The following is a 22,961-nucleotide window of genomic DNA, read 5'->3' as shown; positions in this document are numbered from 1 at the left end:
CGGGGCGCCTCCCGCTAAAGTCTTGGGAGCGGCGACCCCGGGAGCCGGAGCCTTTGGGGGCACACGGACCCACCTCGGGACAGCAGCGGGGGGTGCAGCGTGGCCGGGCAGCACCGGACAGCACGCGGGGAGGCCAGCTCGGAGGTTAGCACAGAGCAGAGCGCTGACATGGTGAAGGCCGGCCGGCCTCGGGGCTGCACACGGGGACGTCCTGCTGGACCCTGCGGGCATCGGGGGGGCTCTGAGCCCATGTCCTCGGCGACGCCCTCGCTGCGTGTGCTGGGAGCGTGGCCTCCCGTGGCCGCGTGGTCTCCAGTGTTCAGAGCAAATGGCGTGAGCAGGTCACGGAGGCGGCGAGTGGGCAGGGCTCGCGGTCGGAGCTCGGGGGGAGCAGGCCCTCCGAGCTGAGGGGTGTCCGTCTGTCTGTCCCCGCAGGGCTCCCTGACGACGCCAAACTCCCCGTCGGTGACCTCCCGCTCCCTCACGCTGGGCACGTCCCTGTCGCTGAGCAACATCTCGGGGGTGTCCGCCAGGTCCGACGTGAAGAAGCGCCGGGCGCCGCCCCCTCCGGCCCTGCCCGGGGCCGGACCGCCCGCGCAGGACAGGGCGGCGGAGAAGGTGGGTGTCTACATGGTCCGGGACGTCAGGGGCGTCTGAGGCTGTGTGCGGGTTGGGGAGCGGGAAATGGCGGCTGTCCGTGGTTTCCCGTCCCCGGGGGTGCCGTCCCCCGTCCCCCTGCACCGGAGGGAGGGATTCGCCGCCTCCGCTCTCCGCCCTCCCGGCCCTGACCTTTCCGAGCCCGGGCTGAGCGGGGACCGGGATCGCTCGCTGCCTCTGCACTGGGCGGCTGGAGCGGCTTCGCTGTTCAAACAGCCGGTCCTCGCCCGGCCCGGCGGCTCTGCCCGTTCGTCGCTGCCGGCTGTGACGGGCCCGGGGGAGCGTGGGTCAGTCCCCTCCCCTGTGCTCCTCACAGCCCGGGCTTTTCACGGTTCTCCCCATCCACCCCTGTCAGCCGCCAGGAACACATCCTCAGGTGCGGATTGTAAAAAAAAAACTGAGTGGAGCCGAAGGAATTTCCAGGAAATTCAGTTAGAAAACGAATCAGTTATCAAGGTCAGAGAAAACAAAACAAATTTAGGGAGAAAATGTAGGCAGCAGACACTATGCATCCTGGCTGCAGAGAATCCCTGCTGACGACAGCTTGTTTGCATAATGATAATCTGTTGCAACGGTCTATATACAGTATCTATATATATAAAAGGCTAACATGCTACGTGCCCCTCCACCCGTCTGACCAGTCGCTATGACGTGCACTGACCACCAGGGGACAGGTGCTCAATGCAGGAGCTGCTGAGCGGCAGTGACTAGGCAGCGGTGGTTCTCGGGTGACCCAGCCCGAACCAGAGAGGAGGACCTGCTTCCTGGCGGGCCTGCGCGATTCCACCTCCGGCCGTGGTGGTGATGGGGCGCTGTCAGCCCTGAGTCTGGTTCCTGCAAACTTGGCATTTGTGTTCCACAGCCAGTACGGCCGCAGCTTTGCAGAGTGCCCTCTCACACTCTGGATCCTTCACTCCGCAGATGCCCTTCGAGCCACGCCCCCCCCCCCAGGGCGGCCGGCCAGGGAGGGCCGCGGGAGGTTGGCTCAGGGTGGGTCCAGCCCATCCGGCCCAGCCCCTCCCACCTGCCACCCTCTGATGAACTTCCTTTCAGTGTGCATGAACCCGTGCACCGGGCACTAGTCCACGCACAACTGAGCCGTGGATTTAAACCTCATGCTGCAGTTTTTAAAAGATTGGGGGCTGGCGGTGGAAGTGTGAGTGCGTGTGTCTGATGAAACATCGATGAGAGAGAATCATCGATCAGCTGCCTCCTGCACGCCCCCTACTGGGGATGTTTCCGAAACCAAGGTACATGCCCTTGACCGGAATCGAACCCAGGACCCTTCAGTCCGCAGACTGACGCTCTGAGCCAAACCAGTTTCAGCGAAAAAATATGATTTTTTTTAAAATAAAAACTAAAGACCAGGAAAATGTATGCCAACTGTTGGTAGTTAAACTGAGTGTTAATGAAGAGGGTTTTTCTTCCTTTGGCTTATATGATTTTTAAAATTTGACCTTGGCCCGGCTGGTGTGGCTCTGCAGTTGAGTGTCAACCAACCAGGAGGTCACAGTTCCATGCCCGGTCAGGGCACAGGCCCGAGTTGCGGGCTCAATCCCAGTGGGGGGCATGCAGGAGGCAGCTGATTGATGATTCTCTCTCATCCTTGATGTTTCTGTATCTCTCCCTCTCCCTTCCTCTCTGATATCAATAAAAATGTTTTTGATAAAAAGTAAAATGAAATTTGAAATTGAGGAGTGCCGCCCTGTGCTCCGCCGCGGATCCCCCGTCCCCGCAGCTCCCCAAGGCGGAGTCAGGCCGGGAGGGTGCCGTCTCCCGCTGCCAGGAGCCCTCAGAGAGGAGCACCCCAGAGCTCGCAGGTGTCCGGGGGTCTGAGCTTCCCTGGGCGCCCCGGGGCCACCGTGTCCCCAGGCCGGCACCCACCGGGGCCAGAGCCGCCGACACGGCGTGTCCTGTGCTCCCAGATGTCGCTGGGCTCCCAGTCGGACCTGCAGAGGAAGAAGAGGCGGGCGCCCGCGCCCCCGCCCAGCCCCCAGGTGCCCCTGCGCACGAGGGACCCTGAGGAGGACCGCGCGGAGGACCGCGAGGAGAACAGGAAGAGCACGATGGGTGAGTGACCGCGTGCGCTGGCCGTGCTGCACCCGCACCGGTGCCTGGCCGCAGCGGCCCTCACGGCCCTGACACGGGACAGGAGCGCCAACGAGGATGCCGCAATAAAGAGTGGAACGGGCACGTGTGTGCAGCTAACAGGCGTGTGCTGCAGGCGTGGCCTGTGCTGCAGACGTGGCGTGTGCTGCAGACGTGGCGTGTGCTGCAGGCATGGTGTGTGCTGCAGGCATGGTGTGTGCTGCAGGCATGGCCTGTTCTGCAGGCATGGTGTGTGTAGCTAACAGGTGTGGCGTGTGCTGCAGGTATGACGTGTGCTGCAGGCGTGGTTGTGCTGCAGGCGTGGTGTGGCCTGTGGAAGGCGGGACGGCGAGGATGGCTGAGGACGCGGTGACAGTGGAAGCGGGCTATGTGTGCAGCCGTGTTTGAGGACAGAGGCGTGTTCTCGGTGCCCTGCGGGCTGGGTGCTGAGGAGTCGGGTCTCGGTGACAGCAGCTCGGTCATTTCTAACCGCCTCGCGTGACACGCCCTCCCACGCGCAGTGCAGAGCCTGCCATGGAGGACATGGGCCCAGAGGACGGGTGGGGCCTCTGTGGGGGCCTGTCCCGCCCGTGTGAGCCGGACGCGGAGAGAGCGGGCTGGCAGGCAGCCGGGGCGCTCATTCCCACGCCGCCCGCCGCGTTGGCATTCCGGGCGTGCGGGCAGAGGGAGGGGCGCGGGGAGCAGGGCCGGCCGGGCTGCAGGTGCAGGAGCCCGAGAGGCTGTCAGGTGGCCCGCGGTGCCGCCTCGCCCGGCCGCCCACAATTTGCCTTTGACCGCGGGGAGCGGGCTCCCGGGACAAGTGGCCATTGTGGGCGTGCGGGCGGGCGCGAGGCCCTGGCGCTGGGTCAGGGCCCCGTGAATGCCCCTCTGTCAGCGCCGGGCCCGTCGGCCTGGGAACCGCTCCCCGAAGGAGCCGAGCCGGTGTCTCCCGTCCGCTCATCCCCCTCCCAAAGGAGCCACTGTCCGCTTAGTGAGGCCTGCTCAGGGCCCCCCAAAGCAACCACCGCCTCCTCTCCCGCCCCCCCACGCCCCCCTGCCCCGTCCCCCCTTCCCCGCCCCCCCACCTCCTAACGGGGTCGGCAGCCTCAGGGTTAGTTCTCTGTTTTAAATAGGTTTTCACCGATGTCAGAGGGGAAGGGAGAGGGAGAGAGAGAAACACCCATGATGAGAGAGAATCGTGGATCCGCTGCCTCCTGCAAGCCCCCCCCCCCCGGGAATCCACCCACAACCCGGGCCTGTGTCCTGGCTGGGCATCGAACCCTGGCCTCCTGGTTCACAGGTGGACGCTCAGCCCGGAGCCACGCCGGCCGAAGGGAGAGCGTGCACTGTGCTGGGGGAGGGACGGGAGAGACGGGGTCCATCTCCAGCCCAAGGTCGGCCGCCAGAGCGTCCCTGGCGTGTCTCGGCACAGACGGACGTTTAATTTTTCTAATAACCGGACCCAGAGCAGGAGGAGTCTGACCCCGAAGCCTGGAGGAAGCGTTTGGAGAGAGCGATGAGGCGGGCGGGGGGCCCGGGGCGTTCCTGCGGGCATTACGCCGAGCCACGGACGGGAGCCACGGCCTGGGCAGAGGAAGCCGTGCTCCTGGGAACGTGGGGCGGCTCCCGGGGTATGAACAGCGAACGGGGCCGCTGTGATGCCCGAGGCGGTGGCGCCGTGGCGGTGCACGTGGCTTAGGCGCGTGGCGTGAGGCGGGGAGGGGCCTGGAGAGGCTGCGGAGTGACACAGGTCCTCGGAGCTCGGCGGAGACGCCAGGGCCCTTAGGACGGTCACACGGGGGCCTCCCGCCGGCCGGCGGCAGTGCCCTGGCCTGCGGTGTCCGAGCCGGCGGGAGGGGTGGTGCCCGAGGTGGCTGGCTTTGGTGCCGGAGGGGCTGAACCCTGGGGCAGGGTGTGGTTACACTGCAGAGGGGGTGGTTGCATTTGGTTCTGGATGTAGTTGCCTTTGGTGCTGAGGGAAGTCGGATTCAGTTCTGGGTGTGATTGGGTTTGGTGCTGAGTGAGACTGGATTGGTGTCAACTGAGGTTACATGTGGTGCTGGTTGTGGTTGGACGTGGTGAGGGGAGTGGGTGGACGTGGTGAGGGGAGTGGGTGGACGTGGTGAGGGGAGTGGGTGGACGTGGTGGGGAGAGAGGCTGGATGTGGTGGGGAGAGAGGTTGTGTTTGATGGGGGGTGGATGCGGTGAGGGGGTGGTTGGATGGGGTGAGGGGAGGGGTTGGGTGTGGTGAGGGGGTGGTTGGATGCGGTGAGGGGGTGGTTGGATGGGGTGAGGGGGTGGTTGGATGGGGTGAGGGGAGGGGTTGGGTGTGGTGAGGGGAGGGGTTGGGTGTGGTGAGGGGGTGGTTGGATGCGGTGAGGGGGTGGTTGGATGGGGTGAGGGGGTGGTTGGATGGGGTGAGGGGAGGGGTTGGGTGTGGTGAGGGGAGGGGTTGGGTGTGGTGAGGGGGTGGTTGGATGCGGTGAGGGGAGGGGTTGGGTGTGGTGAGGGGGTGGTTGGATGCGGTGAGGGGAGGGGTTGGGTGTGGTGAGGGGGTGGTTGGATGCGGTGAGGGGAGGGGTTGGGTGTGGTGAGGGGGTGGTTGGATGCGGTGAGGGGAGGGGTTGGGTGTGGTGAAGGTGGTGGTTGGGTATGGTGAGGGTGAGGTTAGATTTGGTGGGGGGAGAGGTTGGATGTGGTGAGGGGGCGTTGGGTGTGGTGAGGAGAGTGGCTGGATGTGGTGGGGGTGAGGTTGGATGTGGTGGGGGGAGAGGTTGGGTTTGATGGAGGGGTGGATATGGTGAGGGGGTGGTTGGACGTGGTGAGGCGGGTGGGTGCCGTGAGGGTGGTGGTGGCACAGCGCCCCCTGTTGGCCGGCTGGGAGCCTGTGCCTTGAATAACCTCCTTGATCCCGTGTAGGTGGCGGACGGCAGGTGCCACAAAAGCCGCCCCGAGGCACGGCCCGGGGGCCTCCCCAGCTAGTGCTGCCCCCGCCCCCGCCCTACCCTCCTCCCGACACGGACGGGCCCGAGCCCCTCGGCTCCCCCGGGGAAGGCGCTGCTCCCGAGGCCGCGGACCCGAGGCCCACACGTACGTGCCCTCCGTGCCCGTGCCGGCGGCCCCCTCGGTGCTGGTGCGGCTCTCCGGCCTCCGCTGCTCCTCTGTCTGGCGTCCGCGCCTCTGCTCTCCTCTCCTCTCCTCTCCCCTCCCCTCTTCTCCTCTCCTCTCCTCTCCTCTGCTCTGCTCTCCTCTCCTCTGCTCTCCTCTCCTCTGCTTTCCTCTCCTCTCCTCTCCTCTGCTCTCCTGTCCTCTCCTCTGCTCTCCTCTCCTCTCCTCTCCTCCCAGCGCTCCAGGCAGTGGGTCCCAGTGCCCACAAGTGCCCTGCCCCGTGATTTCCCCGCTCACCACCAGGGGGCGTTAGCTTCAGCCAGCGAGTGCCCGTGGGTGGGGACGGTCAGCCAGGAGCTAACACTCCTCGAATTAGGACCGACCTCAGACGGTGAGCCATGGCAGCCCCAGCTCCGCCCAGCACCGCCCAGCACGGCCCAGTTCAGCCCCAGCGCCCCCAGCTCCGCCCAGCACCGCCCCTCACACTGGGCTGGCGGGGCTCCCTCGGGCACTGGCGAGTGCCCGGGGCTGTGGCCAGCGCTCGGGGGGCCAGGGAACCAGACCCAGGGCCGTGGCACCGCCTGTCGCTCTGTGGATGGGAGCCGGAGGCCCGGGAGGAGCAGTGCTGGAGCTGCGTCCGGCCGCACCGAGCGGAGGGCTCAGTGGGCTGCGCCTTGTCCAGCGGAGCGGCGGGGCCCGGCCGGGCTCTCTGGGCCGTGCTGAGCCCCGCTGGCCCCCGCCGGCGGGTGGGGTGCAGGCCCGGCCTCCTCCGGGCCCCGGCCGCCTCGCGGACAGAGGAGCTGTGGGCCGCAGGCGGAGGGGCCTCGCCGTGCTGGCCAGAGGCTGCCTCCTTCGCTCCAGGCGTGTCTGTGGATGTCAGGGAGGACAGGGAGGGCGGGACGGGAACATCCCTGACGGGAGGGGATCACGGACCGGCCACCTCCCGCCCGCGCCCACCGGGGACGGAGCCACAGCCCAGGCGTGGGCCCTGGCCGGGACTGAACCCTGACCTCCTGGTTCCGGCCAACGCCCAGTCCCTGTGCCACGCTGGCGGGCGTGGGCCTGGCTGCCGATCACCTCGGGACTGGGAGGCTGGTGGGCTTGGTCTGACCGTCTGTCCTCTGTGGAGCTGCTGTCGTTTAGAAGCCCGGCCCTGCGGTCGGAGCGGCTTGCTCTCCCCCGAGGGAGCTCCCCGTTTGTTCACGCGTGGCCACCGTGTGGCCAGGCGTCAGGGCGTGTGCTCCGCCGTCATCGGACGCAGACCGAGCTCCCGGCCCGATCGGCGGTGCCTTCTCCCCGGAGGCCGTGGCCGGCCGCGGGGGCATCGAGGTGGCAGACACGTATGCAGGGGTGGGGGGGCGCGAAGGTCCGTGACTCGGCCGTGGCGCTGCGGGCGCCGTGAGCGGGTCTCTGGTGGCGTGTGTGAGCGTGACTGTGGGACCGCGGGACAGTGGTCCCTGCTCCTGGCTCTGCAGCCTGTCCTTTCTTACTAATAAGCTTCCCCATTAACCCGCCACGTGGCCACGTCCACGGCGGCGTCCACGGCAGCGCGTGGGCACGTGACACCAATGCACGCGCACCGGTGTCTCTCACGGCTCTAACCGGCGTGCTCTCTGCTCTTCGCTGTGGCCTCAGGAGCATGGAGCACCACAGCTCGGGCTGGTTACGTTAGGCTGCTAACCAGTCCTCAGTTACCCGCACGAGAAGCCCGGGGTCACACACCCGCGCACACGGAGCCGCACGGCGCCCCGCTGGCTTTGTTTTATTAATCCGACCTCAGGCACAGCGTCCTCCGGGCTGATTTCCCTGAGTCGAGTCCACAAGGCTCATCATATAGAGAACATGGGGTCCCGCCGCGCCCTCACCAGCCCCGCAGCACCCCCCCCCCCCGGCGCTGGCGGTGGGGGTGAACAGGAGGGAGCATTTATACCGTGGAAAGGGGCACGTGACAGCCCGCGGCTCTGCCCGGCCAGCAGGGCCTGCGTCCCTCTGAGTGCAGACACTGCCCACAGCCCGGAGGAGGCGGGCGGCCAGGCCGGTGTCTGCCATGCCGCCCGTTAGCCCTGCCGCAGACCAGCCCGGGGAGGCGCCTGGCATAGCCATGGGCGTGGGGCTCCGTGTGCGCTGTGAGCCCCGGGCCGAGGCTGCATGTGCACACACGTGTGGACACGCATGACCACAGACATACCCCTGTGTAAGCACACTCTGGTTTGTCCCCACAGTTTACTGCTGCGCGTCATTCCCTAGCCACACCAAGCGCTTCTGACGACCCTCCGAGCGCCGCCGCGCCCTCCTGTCTGCCCGCACGGTGCCCGGAGCGGCCGGGCGGGGCCAGGCTTACTTCCTGCGGGCCTCGCCTCCTGCGGGACTCACTTCCTGCGGAACTGGCACGCATCAGGCCGGGCGTGGCCTGCTGCTGCCCAGTGGAGGCCACGGCCTGAGTGTCCATCCTCGGTGGCGGTGGCGGTGGTGGCTGCTGCCTGGCCCCTCGCTGAGCTGCACCTGTTTCTGCGAGAGCCTGTTTTCCTTCAGTTCTGACTCGTCCGTGTCTCTCTCTCTCTCTCTCTCTCTCTCTCTCTCTCTCTCTCGTTCGCTCCTCGGTTGCAGAATGTCTCCCCGGTTTTCCCTGAAACCAGATTGTGCCCACAAAGCGGCCGGTGAGGGAAAGCCACTCCCCCCCCCATAAATGCTGTGGGAACCCGCTCCTGGCTGTGCCTGTGTGTCCCGCACACGCCGGCCGTGTCTGCGGTGCGCCCGGGCTCCCCGTGAGCCTCCGTCTCCGTGCAGCCGTTCCCGGAGAGAGAGGGAGGAGGGGTCCTTCTCGTCCACTGCGCATCGAGCCTCGTCCCCCGACGGAGGGCTGATGGGCGGCCGGTGCCAGCGTCGGGCGCCAGCATGGACAGCGCGTGGCCGGCCTGGGTTCCTCCGGGCGCCCCGTCTGACAGGGGCCGGTCCGCAGGCGCGTCCCAGGGGGAGGAGGTCCCGGCGGAGGCTGCTGTCCCGCCCTCTCGGCCGGGAAACCCCTGCGCCCGGGGAGAGGGCGGCCCCTCGGCCCGAGGCGGCCGGGCGGGAGCCTCGCTGTGGCCGCTCAGGCTGAGGATGGCGCTGTGCTGGCTCAGATCACCTGTGTCCGTGCAAAGGCCTCAGGATCAGAGGAGCCTGCGTGCTTCTCTCCTGTGCACAGAGAGGCCAGAGCATGATGCTCTCTGAACACACAGTAGCCTGGCCACTCAGCGTCTGTCCTCCTGATAAAATAAAAGGCTAATACGCAAACTGTCCCCTCGACCAGGAGTTCGACCAGCAGGCAGGCCGGCCAACCACCCATGTCCCCTCCCCCTGGCCAGGCTGGCCGGACCTTCATCCATGCATGAATTCATGCACCGAGCCGCTGATTTCATACACACACACACACACACACACACACACACACACACTCTGAGTGGCCAGATTACTATGCGTTCAGAGATCATCATAATCTGACCGCTCAGTGTATATATACATAGTCTATATAATTTAATCTCACCCCAAGATGTTTCCCATTGATTTCATTGAGTGGAAGAGAGAGGGAGACAGAGAGACATCAATATGAGAGAAACACACTGATTGGTCACCTCTTGCACGTGCCAGGACCTGAGTCCGAAATGGAGTGGAGCCTGCAACTGAGGCACGTGTCTTGACTGGAATCAAACCTTCAGTCTGCAGGCCGACGCGCTAACCACTGAGCAACACTGGCCAGGGCTGACATATGTGTGTGTGTGTGTGTGTGTGTGTGTGTTTGTGTGTGTGTACACCTTTTTAATGCCACTGCTCACACTAAGAAAAGGCACAGGTGTTTTCTCATGCGTGGACTGTCGTCTGGCGATGGTGGTGAGAACGTCAGCGATGACGGTGGGAATCCCGCAGCGGACACCGAGTTAATAATGAAGACGCACAGGTTGGCACTGGCACAGCTAGAGCTTCATACAACCAACCGCGTGCCGTGATGGTGGGAGAAGCACACACCCGGGAGGTTACAGAAGTGACAGGGACGCCGGCCCGGGAGGTGTACTTCTGTGTACACACGTGGTCTCCGTGTTCACGTGTGTGTGTCCGTGTGCACCTGTGTGTGAGTGGGTGTGTTACCTCCTCCATCTCCCAGCAAGCACACACGGAGCAGGAGGGAACTGAGAGCAGGTTGCTCTGTGGTTGCCATGGTGAAGTGACAACAAGCAAACTTCAAGGACGAAGGTCCCGGCTTCCCCAGGAGGCTCGGCATCACCCGCGCCCCCAGCCCCGGCTCCGGCTCCCCACAGCGCCACCTTCCTCTGTCACCTGCCTCTGCACGCTCTGCACCTCCTTCCTCCTCCTCAGGAAACCGGAGACGCCCACAGCTGGGGGGAGGCTGAGGAAAGGTCCGCAGGTGTACACACACACACACACACACACACACACACCCGCTCACCTCCCGCTCAGCCTGTTAGCAAGCAGCTCAGAGCCTGGCCCTGCTGCCTGGGGACCCTGCTGTCCCTGCTCCGTCCGTCCACCAGGGGGAGCCCTGACGTCCGCCAGGGACCAGCATCCCCAGGAGGGAGGGTGCTCCCAGCTGCTGAGCCCCCGCCCAGGCTCAGGGCGAGGCCCTCTCCCCACAAGCAGGGAAGGCGAGGCTGGGGCGGGGGCTGTGCTCTGAGGGCCCACGCTGCCCTCTGACCGCAGAGCTGCCTCCGGGCGGAGGAGGAGGGAAAGGCCGGGGGCTGTGCCGCCCCAGCGCCTCCAGACCGGCCGCTGACACAGGTGAGCAGCCAGGGGGGCTTTTACACCGGCTGCTACTCCTCTCTGCCGGTCGGGCCGGCGAGCCTCCACGTGGGTCAGCCTAGGCTTCCTGGTGCGGCTCTGCAGACGGAGCGTGGGCCTGCAGCCCCGAGGGCCTGGTGCGACTCCCAGTCAAGGGCACACACCTGGGTTGCAGACCCCAGCCCAGCCGGTCGGGGCAAGTGTGCAGGAGGCAGCTGATCAGTGTCTCCCTCTCGTCGATGTCTCCCTCTCCCTCTCCCTCTCCCTCTCCCTCCCTTCCACTCTCTCAGATTCAATAGGAGAAAACATCCTTGGTGAGGCTTAACCAAAAGCACAGGTGCTGACCACCCGGAGGCTGCCAGGCGCCAGTGAGCGGTCCGGGCGGGGAGGGGCCCGGAGCGGGCGGGGACCCACGCCGACAGGTCAGGATCAGCCCCAGGCCTGCGGCCCGGCAGAGCTCGGCCGCCAGCACCCCAGCCCCCCAGCCCCGGCGTCCCTGCGCCTCAGGTCCTTGCCCTGAGCAGGCGGCCTCCCTCGCTGACCGCCTGTGGGTTTAGGCAGCATCTGCAGCCCCGTGTGTGTGTGTGGGGAGGAGGGGGGGTTACCATGAGAAAGGGGAGCTGGCTGGGCGGGCCTCTGTGATCACCGCTCCTCTCCGTCGGCACGGTGCAGCACGTGTGCGCAGACAGATACAGCCCACAGCGCGGGCGCGGGGACCACCCGGTCCCGGACAGCTGAGCCGGAGGGTCCAGACCCTGCCTGGCCGCCACCCAGGCGCTGCCACCCCAGGCTCCGCGGGGTCCCGGGCGCAAGCCCCTGTGACGGAGCCCCGATGGGCGACACTCCATGGAGAGTGCTCCTCTCAGGGCCTGGACACTCTGTCACAGGCATGGGCGGGTGAGGCACATGGAGCCGCCAGCTGGAGGGGCTGCCCTCCGTCCCTCCGTCCGTCCGTCCGTCCGAGGCACGGCCGCCTCCTCAGAAGAGGGAGGTGGGTATTCATGCCGCGCCCTGCCCCGCCGCCCTCGGAGGGAGAGTCTCCACCACAGCCAGGTGGGAGGGAGAAGGCCGTGGGCACTCGCTGGGACGCTGCCTCTGCCTGGAGCCTGTGACCTCTGAACTCTGACCTGTGCTTCCTGTGAACGCTGGGGTCCCTGATACACCAGCCGCTCGCTCCGCCACTGCTCTCTGTCATCCTTTCTGTCGTCTCTGCTCGTCCGCTGTCCGTGTCGCGTGGGGCCCCGCTGCTGAGAGCCCCTAGCCTGGCTCTTAGCCTCTGAGACCCTGACCCTGACCCTGACCCTGAGCCTGAGCTGTGGGAGCCACTGAGTCTGACCCTGAGCCACTGAGCCTAACCCTGAGCCTCTGAGAGCCACTAAGCCTGACCCTGAGCCACTGAGCCTGACCCTGAGCCACTGAGCCTGACCCTGAGCCGTGGGAGCCGCTGAGTCTGACTCGGAGGGCGGGCGTGGGAGTGCGCACCGGCCTCGGCCTTTGTCCTTTCGGCATCTGGTCCTCCCTTGCAGGGACGGGTGTTCCACGCAGCACCTCGGACCCCGTCCAGCCCAGCCCTCCCTCCCGGCCACCACAGGCCGGCTCGCCTAGACCTGCTATGGAAGTTGAAAATCTATGTCTACATTAAATCTTTCTTAAAAGGTATTTTTATTGACTTCAGAGAGAGGGAGAAACATCGGTGATGAGAGAGAATCATGGATCGGCCGCCTCCTGCATGCCCCCAACTAGGGATGGAGCCACAACCTGGGCCTGAGCCCCGACCGGAACTCGAACTGTGACCTCCTGGTTCACAGGTCGATGCTCAACCACTGAGCCACCCGGCCGGGCTGTTTCCACATTAAATTTAAAAGCGACACCTCGGGTGAGGAGTGCGCCCGCCTGGCCTCTGACATGGCGTCAGCGTGAGCTTCCCCCGCCCTCCCCGCCACAGACCGGGAGCGGGAGGAAGAGAGGACTCACACAGCTTAGCGTGTCTCCCGTGGCCCGATGGCTGTGCCAGGTGCCACGGCATCCCCAGCGCACCCCTCCCCCAGGGGCCACGGCATCAGAGTCCCAGCCCCGCCCGGAGGCGCTGCCTCCTCCCTGGACGGGAAGGCCCTCCCCTCAGACCGGCCTGGCCGCGGGGTCAGTGTCACGCCCCGTCGGCCACACCACCGGCCCGGGAGCCGCTGCCGCGAGCCTCACCACATCATTTAGGTCTCGGTCTGTTCCGATTTTTTTTTAAATATATTTTATTGATTTTTTACAGAGAAGAAAGGAGAAGGATAGAGAGTTAGAAACATCGATGAGAGAGAATCATCGATCAGCTGCCTCCTGCACACCCCCCACTAGGGATGTGCCCTTGACCAGAATCAAACCCGGGATCCTTCAGTCCGCAGGCTGCGCGCACTATCCACTGAGCCAGACCTGCTAGAGCTGTTCGGATTTTTAAAACCCGGACTGCTTTAAAGAACCAGCTTCGCTTTAGCCCAGGGCTACGCTGGGCCCTGCCTTCACAGGCCACAGTCTGGTCTGTACACGTGTACCCACCGCCCCCATGGGACCAAAATGCCAAAGGCTGGCTCCCAACGCCCTGATTTTCGGGGGGAATTTCGCTCTCGGTCCCTCTCAGGCCCTGTGGCTCCCCCACGCCGGGTGTCTCTGGGGGAAGCTGTGTGTGGGTTCCGCTGGGTCTGGTGGGGCGGTGGGCGGTGCGGGCGGCACAGGGGGGCGCGGGGACGGGGTGTGGCTGACGCGCCCGTGTCCCCGCCCTGACCCGCAGCGAGCCCGCCCCCGGGGCCCGGCGGCCCCTGCGCGGACGGGGCCCCGGCGCTGCCCGCGGAGGCCGAGGAGACGGTGTCGGTGAGCAGCTGCCTGGCGTCGGAGGACACGACGGAGGACTCGGGCGTGCTGAGCTCGCCCTCGGACATCGTGTCCCTGGACTCGCAGCACGGCAGCACCAAGTCCCCCGACAAGTGGGCCACCGACCCCGAGGACGGCAGCGACCAGGACCTGGGGGTGCCCCCGGAGCCGGGCCCGCCCCGGGGCCCCGCGTGGGAGGGAGCCGGCCCCGGGCACTGGCCCTCCCGGTGAGTGGGGAGTGGACGGGGGGGGGCACCCCCAGTCTCAGGGGAGACGTCATTGCCCACAGGGACCCAGCCGAGGCTCCCACCCCAGGGCCCCTCCTGGGCCACAGCCACGTCTGCACACTCTCCACACCGGCCTGTGTCACTGACCGTGCAGAGCGATGTCTTGATAGTTTATACCCATTTTAAACACTGTCTTACTTTTATTTATTTATTTTTTTAAATATATTTTATTGATTTTGTACAGAGAGGAAGGGAGAGGGATAGAGAGCTAGAAACATCGATGAGAGAGAAACATCGGCCAGCTGCCTCTTGCACACCCCCTACTGGGGATGTGCCCGCAACCAATGTACCTGCCCTTGACCAGAATCGAACTTGGGACCTTTCAGTCCACAGGCCTATGCTCTATCCACTGAGCCAAACTGGTTTCGGCTAAACACTGTCTTTCTTTTAAATGAGATATATGTATTGAGGCCCGTTGCGTGATATTTGTGCAAGAATAGGCCTTCCTTCCCCTGGCTTCGCTCCCAGCTGCCTGGGAGCTGGCAGGTCCTCCCTCGCTCCCGACAGGAGCACCACCTCCACCCCCTCTCTCCCCTTCACAGCAGGCATCCTGCCCGGCCAGTAGCTCCCCACCTGCACATGCAAATTAACCATCCATCTTTGTTGGGTTAATTTGCATACTCATTCCTGATCTGCTGTGGGTGTAGCAGAGGTACAGCCAATTTACATGTTTGTCTATTACTGAGATTATTGATATCAGGGAGGAAGGGAGAGGGAGAGAGAAACATCAATGATGGGAATTGTGGATCGGCTGCCTCCCAAATGCACCGCCCTAGGGATGGAGCCTGCAACCCGGGCCTGTGCCCTGACCGGGAATCGAACCATGACCTCCTGGTTCATAGGCTGACGCTCAACCACTGAGCCACACTGTCCAGGCAACACTGTCATCCTCTTAGTGTCCGTTTCCCCTCAGCTTCCTGTGGGCAAGGTTTGTCCAAGATGATACGTGGTCAGTGCGTGTGCTTTCCCGTTCTTTAACGAATGGACATGCAGGTTGTTGCGGTTCCCATGCTGGACACAGTGAGCGAGGTGTATGTGGGTCTGTGTGCACTTAGGGGGTTTTCTAGAAGAGAAATGATTGGACTCCCAGAAAAACTCATTTTAAACACGTTTATTGACTTCAGAGAGGAAGGGAGGGAGGGAAAGACATAGAAACATCCATGATGAGAGAGAATCATGTATGCGCTGCCTCCTGCACACCCCTCACTGTGGATGAAGCCCACAGCCAGGGCCTGTGCCCTGACCGGGAATCGAACCGTGACCTCCTGGTTCATAGGCTGACGCTCAACCACTGAGCCACACGGGCCAGGCTGCCCCTCATTCTTGTTAGGGAGGGAGCAGTGAGCCCACTGGGACACCTCCCCTGGGCCCCTGCCTCAGGGTGGGCAGCTCCCTCTCTGGGCAGATGCTAGTTGGGAGCTCACTGCCGTTGTCCTGTGCCTCCCTGGCGGCCGCCAGGCCCTCTCGGTGCCCACGCTCCCCGCAGCCACGCCCCGGGCGAGAAATGCCACTGGTGATGTTTGCTCAGCGTGTGCGGCCCGGAAGGGAGAGGGAGAGAGAAACATCAATGAGCGTCTGGACGGTGTTTGTTCTGCATTGTCTTGGTCTTCAGCCAGAACAGGCCTCATTAAGAACGTGTCTGAGGGCCGGGTGTGGCGGGGCTGGAGCCCAGAGCCGGTGACTGCAGGGCTGCTTTGGGCCGAGACGAGCCGGGCGCATCCAGCTGGCTGTCAGCTCTCCTGGACTCGAACCCGGGCCCTGCCGCTCGTGTGGGCAGCCGCCCCCCGGCCAGGGACAGAGCTTTCGGCGGCCTTCCCGGGAGAGAGCGGGAGGCCCTCAGGAGCCCCGGGAGCAGTGGCTGTGGTGGGAGGGCGCGGCTCCTCCGTCCCTCCCTGAGACTCATTCCCGCCCAGTCCAGGGCCGCGGCCGCGGCCCGCAGGGCCCCGGGAGAGCAGCGGCGGGGATCGAGTCCCCCAGGCCCCGGGGCGAGGGGCCGGAGACACGGGCGCCGGCTACCTCCCCCTCCCCGGCCGTGGGCCCTGCCGCTTCGGAAAGAACCCATCGCTCACCGGAGGGCGAAGGCTACTTAAAACGCTGCCCGCCTAGAAAAGGGTCCTGTCCCTCCAGCTGCTCCGAGTCAGAGCGCTCCCAGCGGACTCAGCGGCTCTCGCGGTGGCCGTGACCGGCGGGCTGTCCCGGGGCCCCGGCCTGTGCTGCCTTGGTCAGCGCACCGTCGTGGGGCACAGACACGGCCCTGGAACTGCAGGGAGAGGGTTGGGGCGCCCATCCCCCCGCAGGTGAAAACCCAGGGTGCCTTTGGCCTCCCGGTGCCGGCGGTCTCCGTGTCTGCAGGGCGGCTGCGGAGGAGGCCCTGGCTGGGGCGGGAGCTGGTCCTGCTGCCGCTGCCGTCAGCCTCCCGGCCTCGTGACTCCGTATTTCCCGGCGAAGGGCCGGCCACGGCCTGTGGGTGGCAGAGGCTGTGCCTCCGCCCCTGCCCGGCGTGCTCCTTAAGCCACCAAGAAGCATGCAAACGGCCCCACGGGGCCACAGGTCCCGCGCCGGGCCAGAGCCCATGGCCTCACCCCGGAGGGAGCCGCCCGGGGCTCCGGAGCCTCCTGGCTGTGTGGGAGGGGCTGCGGAGGAGTCCTCCCCCTGGCCGCCAGGTGGCCTGGCTCCTCACCCCCTCCCCGGCAGGTGCCAGGTGAGGCAAGCACGGTGCAGCTGGCACAGGCCCGGGCATGCCGGCGTGTCTGTGACGGCGGACTTTGGACGGCGGGTGGGTGGGAGCAGGTGCGGCCAGGGAGCTGCTGTCCCTCCGGGGCCACGCCCACACGGCACCCCACGCCCACACGGCACCCCACGCCCACACGGGACGCCACGCCCACACGGCACCCCACGCCCACACGGCACCCCACGCCCACACAGGACGCCACGCCCACACGTGCCCCCCACGCCCACACGGAACCCCACGCCCACACAGGATGCCACGCCCACACGGCACCCCACGCCCACACGGAACCCCACGCCCACACAGGACGCCACGCCCACACGTGCCCCCCACGCCCACACGGCACCCCACGCCCACACAGGACGCCACGCCCACACGGCACCCCACGCCCACACGGGACGCCACGCCCACACGGAACCCCACGCCCACACGGCACCCCACACCCACACGGCACCCCACGCCCACACGGCACCCCACGCCCACACGTCCCCTCCACGCCCACACATGCCCCCCACGCCCACACGGAACCCCACGCCCACACGGCACCCCGCCCATCTGCGTCGGAGCAGCTCCGATGACCGCAGGGCGCAGGGAGGGGGCAGCGGCTGGGTTTGAACGGAGCTGGGTCCTCCCGGATGTTTCCAGAAAGGATGTGTGCGATGAGAGTGGAGGGGAACGCGGTGTCCTTCTCTGTGCTCCGCCCTAGAGCCGAGAGAGCCGCGGCGGCCCCCGAGGCTGATGGGGGCCTGGCCTTCGCCGGGCAGTGGGAGCGGACCCTGGCCGGCCTGGACGAGGACCTGGAAGGTGAGAGTGGCAGCTCTGAGCCCATGGCGATTCCTCCACCAGGGGGCGCCGGGGAGGAGGGCCCTTCAGCCAGCAAAGGCTGGACTCTAGCCTCCTGCTGAGGCTCCTGGTCCAGACAGGGCCCCTCTGGGTGCTGGGGCGGGGGGGGAGGGGGGGGGGGCTGTGACTGGCCCCCAGGAAGTGCAGTGACCCTGACATGCCAGTGAACAGCATGTCACAGGAGCCCGGAGCCGATCGCTGGGCGCGGGGTCCTGGGCGGGGGCCCTGGGCAGGCTCCGGGCGCGGGGCCCTGGGCGGGGGGTCCTGGGCGCGGGGTCCTGGGCGCGGGGTCCTGGGTGCAGGGTCCTGGGCGGGCTCCGGGCGCGGGGCCCTGGGCGCGGGGCCCTGGGCGCGGGGTCCTGGGCGCGGGGTCCTGGGCGCGGGGCCCTGGGCGGGGGGCCCTGGGCGGGGGGCCCTGGGCGGGGGGTCCTGGGCGGGCTCCGGGCGCGGGGGTAGGGGTCGTGACCCCGTGCCCGCTCCTGCAGGCATGGATGACAGCTACGAGACGGACAGCAGCTCCGTCACCGGCTCCCTCGGCAGTGCGTCCGGCCGCCGCCTGCGGGGCGCCCTCTCGGCCGGGGCGGCGGACGCCATCCCTGTGACCTTCATCGGGGAGGTCCTGGACGACCCCGAGGACCCGGGCCCGCCCTCCAACCGGAACAACAACGCCGGCTCCTTCGACCGGGGCAGCACGGCCGGCCGGGGGCCCTGCCCGCCGCGGGCCCGGAGCCGGCCGGAGCCGCCCGCCCCCGCCGCCCCCCGGGACCTGGGGAAGGAGGTCCGCGCGGCCTCTCCCGGCCCCCGCAAAGAGGGGAACCCCGTGAGGGCGGAGCCCCCCGGGCAGGACCGCGGCGCCCAGGAGCCGGGGCCGGGGCCGGGGCGGGACGCTGAGGACAGGAGGGGCGTTCTGGAGCCCCCGGCCTGGTTCCTGCGGGGCCAGCACCCGGGCGGGAGCTTCGGGCTCAAGCACGGCCTCACCACGTACAAGATCGTGCCCCCGAGGTCCGACCGGCGCTGCTACGACCGCGGCGAGTCGCTGTCCACGGGCGCCATCGCCATCGACGAGCTGGGCAACCTGGTGGTTCCCCCCGGCGGCAGGGGCCGGACCGCGGCCGTGGCTCCTCAGAGGGACACGCAGCCTCCGGGCCAAGGGCGGGCGCTGCCCGGGCCCGGCTCCCCCTCCACGGAGGAGCTCCCGGGCCGGCCCCCGGCCACCCCGGCCACGGCCACGGCCACGGCGCAGCGCCCAGCGGGCGACCTCAGGGCGGAGCCCGGGCCCCCGGCCCCCGCGGGGACGTCGCCCCAGCAGCCGGCTGCCGGCCAAGGCCACGGAGAGGGGCCGTGTCCCCAGCCCGGGGCCCGCCCGGCGCCGCCGGCCGCCGCTGGTCCCACGAAGGTGCCGGCGGCCGGCGCCCCCCACGCCCTGTTCCCCAAGCCGCAGCGGAGGACGTCCAGCCAGTACGTGGCCTCGGCCATCGCCAAGCGCATGGCGCCCCCCAGAGCCCAGGCCAGTGCGTCGGGCAGGCCGGGCGGAGCCAGGAAGCCCTGGGAGGACGGACCGCCTCGCGCCCGGAGAGACGCCGCGGCCCCCGGCCCGCGCCCGGGGCCACACGCGTGCACAGCGGAGACGGAGGCCGGCGGGGGAGGGGGAGAGCCGGCAGAGCCGGCGGCCGGAGCCCCGCCCCGGGGCCTGGGGATCAGCCCTCCCGGGGGGCCGTGCGCTCAGGACGGTGCTGCGGGCACCCCCCATGGGCCCACCGTGCCCCTTGCCACCACCGCCCGGAGGGACCGCGGGCCCGTGGGACCCGGCTGTGGTCCCCGTGGAAACCAGAGCACCAGCTCCGCCTGGGCCCGCACCGGCCTGCCGGACGGCACCAGGAGCCCCCCGCCCCGCCCGGGGCACGACCCGGCCCCCCGCTGGGCCCTGGTGAACGGCTCCCGGTGGGCCCCCGAGCACAGCGAGCCCCCCGCCGCCCCGAGGGCCGCCGGCGGTGATGGCCCCCCCGAGGGCAGCCCCCCCGCCGCCGAGCTGGAGGGGCGGCCCGGGGTGCTGTGCACGGAGATCCGGGGGGACGACCCCCCGTCCCCCAGCATCTTCGGGCCCAAGAAGCGGTTCCGGCCTGTGGTCCAGCGGCCGGCGCCCAAGGACACCTCCCTGCACAGCGCCCTCATGGAGGCCATCCACACGGCCGGCGGCCGGGACCGGCTGCGCAAGGTGGGCGGCGGGCTGGGGGCATGGCCTCCCCTCTCCCTTTGCTCCTCTCTCCTCCCTCCCCCGTGGTCCGCCCTCCTCCCCCCTCCCCCGTGGTCCTCCTCCCTCCCCCATGGGCCTCCCTCCTCCCTCCTCAGCTATGGGCCTCCCCCTTGCCCCCTCCCCTGTGAGCCTCCCTCCTCCCCCTCCCCCATGGTCCTCCCTCCCTCTTCCTCTGTGCCTCCTCCTCCCTACCCCCCACCCCGTGTGCCTCCCTCCTCCCTCCTCCCCTGTGGGCCTCCCTCCTCTCTCACCTCTGGGCCTCCCTCCTCCCCCCTCCCCTGAGGCTCGGTGCAGCGGGAGAGAGGGGATAGGAACAAGGGGACAAGGAGTAGCTGACAGAACCACTGAAGACAGAGCGGATGGTGGGGCTTGTCTGCACCCCTTCAGGCCCCCGACCCCCCGGGGGAGACACCCGAGAGCCAGGCCTGGGGCAGGGCGGTCACACAGCTGCTCCTGGACAGCAGAGGGCGTAGGTGGGCAGTCTGGCCGGCCGCTCCTGCCTGAAGCTCCTCAACATCAGGAGAGCACTTTGCCTTGGCCTGTGGCACAGTGGTTAGAGCTTCAGCCTGCACACCCAGGGTGCGCGGGTTTGTCCCCGGCCCGGTGGGAGCGTGTGCAGGAGGCAGCCCATCATGTGTCTCTCAGAGGCATCGGTGTTCTTTTCCCTCTCCCCCCACAACCCCCGTCCCTTCAACTCTGCCTCAAATCAGAGGCCCGTGTCCGCAGGTGAGAGTTAGAAAGCACAACAGGAACAGGCTTAGGGCACATCCCCCTCACCCCCCACCTGTGGGCCCTCAGCCCCCACCTGCGGGCCCTCAGCCAGGCGGGTAACCCTCAGGCCTCCCGCCCTCCCCTGCCGCTCCATACGCGGTCCTCCCGAGTCCGAGGTGAGTACGGGGCCCAGGAGGTCACCCCTGAGGCTGCCGAGCCAGGGGAGCGCCGAGCATCTCCTCCAGGCCTTAGAGGGGAAACTGAGGCAGGTGCTTCCCTGGACCTGGCCCAGATCCCACTGCACTGGTGGGACCCGGGACTCTGGCGGCAGTGACCAGAGGGGCCCCCAGGGCACGGCGGTCATGTTCAGACCAGGCCCGTGCTAACGGCGTGGGCGTAGAACTCGGGGAGCCCTGCCCCCTGCAGGCGGGGCGGGGGAACGCGGGCTGCCCCCTGCAGGCAGGGCGGGGGAATGCGGGCTGCCCCCAGCTGCCCCTACCCCGTCCCCCGCGTGACCTGTGCTGCACTGATGTTCCAGACGCCGGAGCCCAGGCCGGAGGGGGGGCCCAAGAAGCCGTCCTACGTGGAGGCGGAGAGCGAGCACTCGGCCCTGCTGGCGGCCATCCGGGGCCACCGCGGCGCCTGCAGCCTGCGCAAGGTGAGGCCGCCGCCCGGAGTGGCGCCCGGCGTGGCACCCAGCGTGGCCGCCCGTGAAGGCAACACCCGGGCTTTCCCCTGTGGACGCCCTGCCCCCGGACCAGCGGAAGGGCGGTCCCTGCAGGGGAGGCTGGGGCCCCTCTCCCTGCGCCCTGGCACTGGGCATGTCCCGGGTCCCTGGAGGGGCCGCCTGGTTCCAGGGCCTCCCCCGAGGCAGCACCGCGGCGGGGTCTGACCCAGCCCTGGGCCAGCGGGGACCTGAGTTCCAGGCAGTGAGACAGGTCCCCCCGGCAGTGGGTCCCGTTGGCACCGGCGGCCCCGGGCCTGGCACTGCCAGACAGACAGGCAGGCAGACAGACAGACGGTCTCCGTGGGCCCAGCGTGCTGCCCCGGGAAGGACCCTGGCATGTGCCCTCTCGCCGTCTCCCCCAGGTGGCGTCCTGTGCCTCCGAGGAGCTCCGGAGCTTCCGCGAGGCGGCGAGGTCCGAGCCGGAGCCCCCGGGCCCAGGAGACCCCGGCAGCCAGCCCGCCCCCGCCCCGCCGCCCCCACCCCCTCCGGCAGCCCCGGCTGCTCCGCCCGCCGCCAGGACCGCGCCCAGGGCCGGCGCCCTCGGCTCCCCGGTGGACGCCAGGCAAGCCTTGATGGACGCCATCCGCTCGGGCACAGGGGCGGCCAGGCTGAGGAAGGTGATGTGGGCTGTGTGAGCGGGGGGCGGGGGGGGTATGGGCAGGGGAGGGGCTGTGTGGAGGAACGACTCGGGTCTGCCCCAGGGCGTGAGCGGATGTGAAAGGGCAGAGGCCGCGGGGCTGACCCCAGGCCACCGTGCAGGGCCCAAAGGGAGCGCCACGGGGGTCCCCAGAGCCGGGAGGATGGACAGAGGGCACTGCCTCGCATGGTTGGGAGGTCCAGTCGGGCCCCCAAAGCTGGGAAACACGCGTGAACGTGTCTTTAAAGAGCACGCGAGCGCCATCTGCAAAGAGCAGGCTCCGTGCATTCTCCTCCAAACTCTAGACATGCCGGAGGTCAGGCGCCTGAGCACACGCCAGGCGCATCCTCGGCAGCACTCGTCGGGGGCTGATTTGTTGATGGTAGCCATTCTGACCGGTGTGAGGTGGGTCGCATCGTCGTTCTGAGTGCATCTCTCGGATGACCGTTGGCTTTGAGCAGGTTTTCACGTGTCTCTGGGCCTTCTGTATGTCCTCTCTGGAGGAGAGTCTGTTTGGGCCCTGTGCCCGTTTTTCAGCTGGATCGTGTGTCTACCTCTGGTTCAGTGGTGTGAGTTCCTTACATGTTTTGGAGTTTAACCATTTACCGGATGTGTCATTGCCACCCGTGTTCTCCGCTTTGCCTCTGAAGGCACTGGCATGTCCCCCAGAATTCTGCAAATCCCCGTGTGTGCTGCTGGGGCCACGCCCACGCGGCCGAGCCAAGCGGGCCTGAGCTCCCAATGGCAGTGCAACCAGCGGTCGGTCGCAGGGGGAGGCGGAGGGGTGAGGACACTCGGGTGCGCCGTCGAGGGGCGGGGTGTGCAGACACATCACCTCGGAGAGCCCAGGGTTCCACGCCTTCGCCCCTGCGTGCCCGGGCGAGGCCCCGGAGGCCTGTGAGTGCGTGTGGGTGTCTGCGTGTCCTCACCCCGTGAGAGACGGGGATGCGCGTGGAGTCAGTCAGCGGGTGGACGAGCACCCTGGGGAGACGGGCCTGCGCCGCTCCTGGGTGCCGGACGCCGGCCCCTGGCGCCCGCGGCCTGGGTGACGGCTCTCTCTCCCCGCAGGTGCCCTTGCTCGTATGAGCCGACCGGGACCGGGGCAGAAGCCCGGCCGCCATGCGCCCCAGCTGCCCAGCCGCCACGCGCGAGGGGCCCCGGACGCTCCTGCCGCCCGCCCGCCGGCTCCCGGGAGGACGCGGCCTGCGGCGCCCGTGCCAGGAGAGGCACCGTCTGCCTCTGAGTGTTCTCGTTGCCAATAAACGCTCCCTGTGGGCAGGTGCTGGGAGCCCTCC

General features: G+C 67.7%; 1 protein-coding gene across 1 annotated transcript in view; it reads left to right on the top strand.

Annotated features, from left to right (window-relative positions):
• COBL (cordon-bleu WH2 repeat protein) overlaps positions 1-22,961 on the top strand; it is a gene marked incomplete at its 5' end in the record, with an annotated part of 42,812 nt that overhangs the window by 19,140 nt on the left and 711 nt on the right. Inside the window, 8 exons of the mRNA XM_084897298.1 lie at positions 436-618; positions 2,583-2,727; positions 5,665-5,835; positions 13,400-13,706; positions 17,201-17,298; positions 17,823-19,552; positions 20,841-20,960; positions 21,392-22,961. The exon at positions 21,392-22,961 is cut by the window's right edge and continues 711 nt beyond it. Coding sequence (XP_084753424.1) covers positions 436-618; positions 2,583-2,727; positions 5,665-5,835; positions 13,400-13,706; positions 17,201-17,298; positions 17,823-19,552; positions 20,841-20,960; positions 21,392-21,664 — 3,027 coding nt within the window. The 3' untranslated portion in view covers positions 21,665-22,961. The remainder of the gene's footprint in view (positions 1-435; positions 619-2,582; positions 2,728-5,664; positions 5,836-13,399; positions 13,707-17,200; positions 17,299-17,822; positions 19,553-20,840; positions 20,961-21,391) is intronic.

This window comes from Pipistrellus hanaki, assembly GCF_964339955.1.
Source record: "Pipistrellus hanaki genome assembly, chromosome: 10".
NCBI lineage: Eukaryota > Metazoa > Chordata > Mammalia > Chiroptera > Vespertilionidae > Pipistrellus > Pipistrellus hanaki.
The sequence above is the reverse complement of the archived record's forward strand: the minus strand, read 5'-3'. Positions and strand labels throughout refer to the sequence as shown.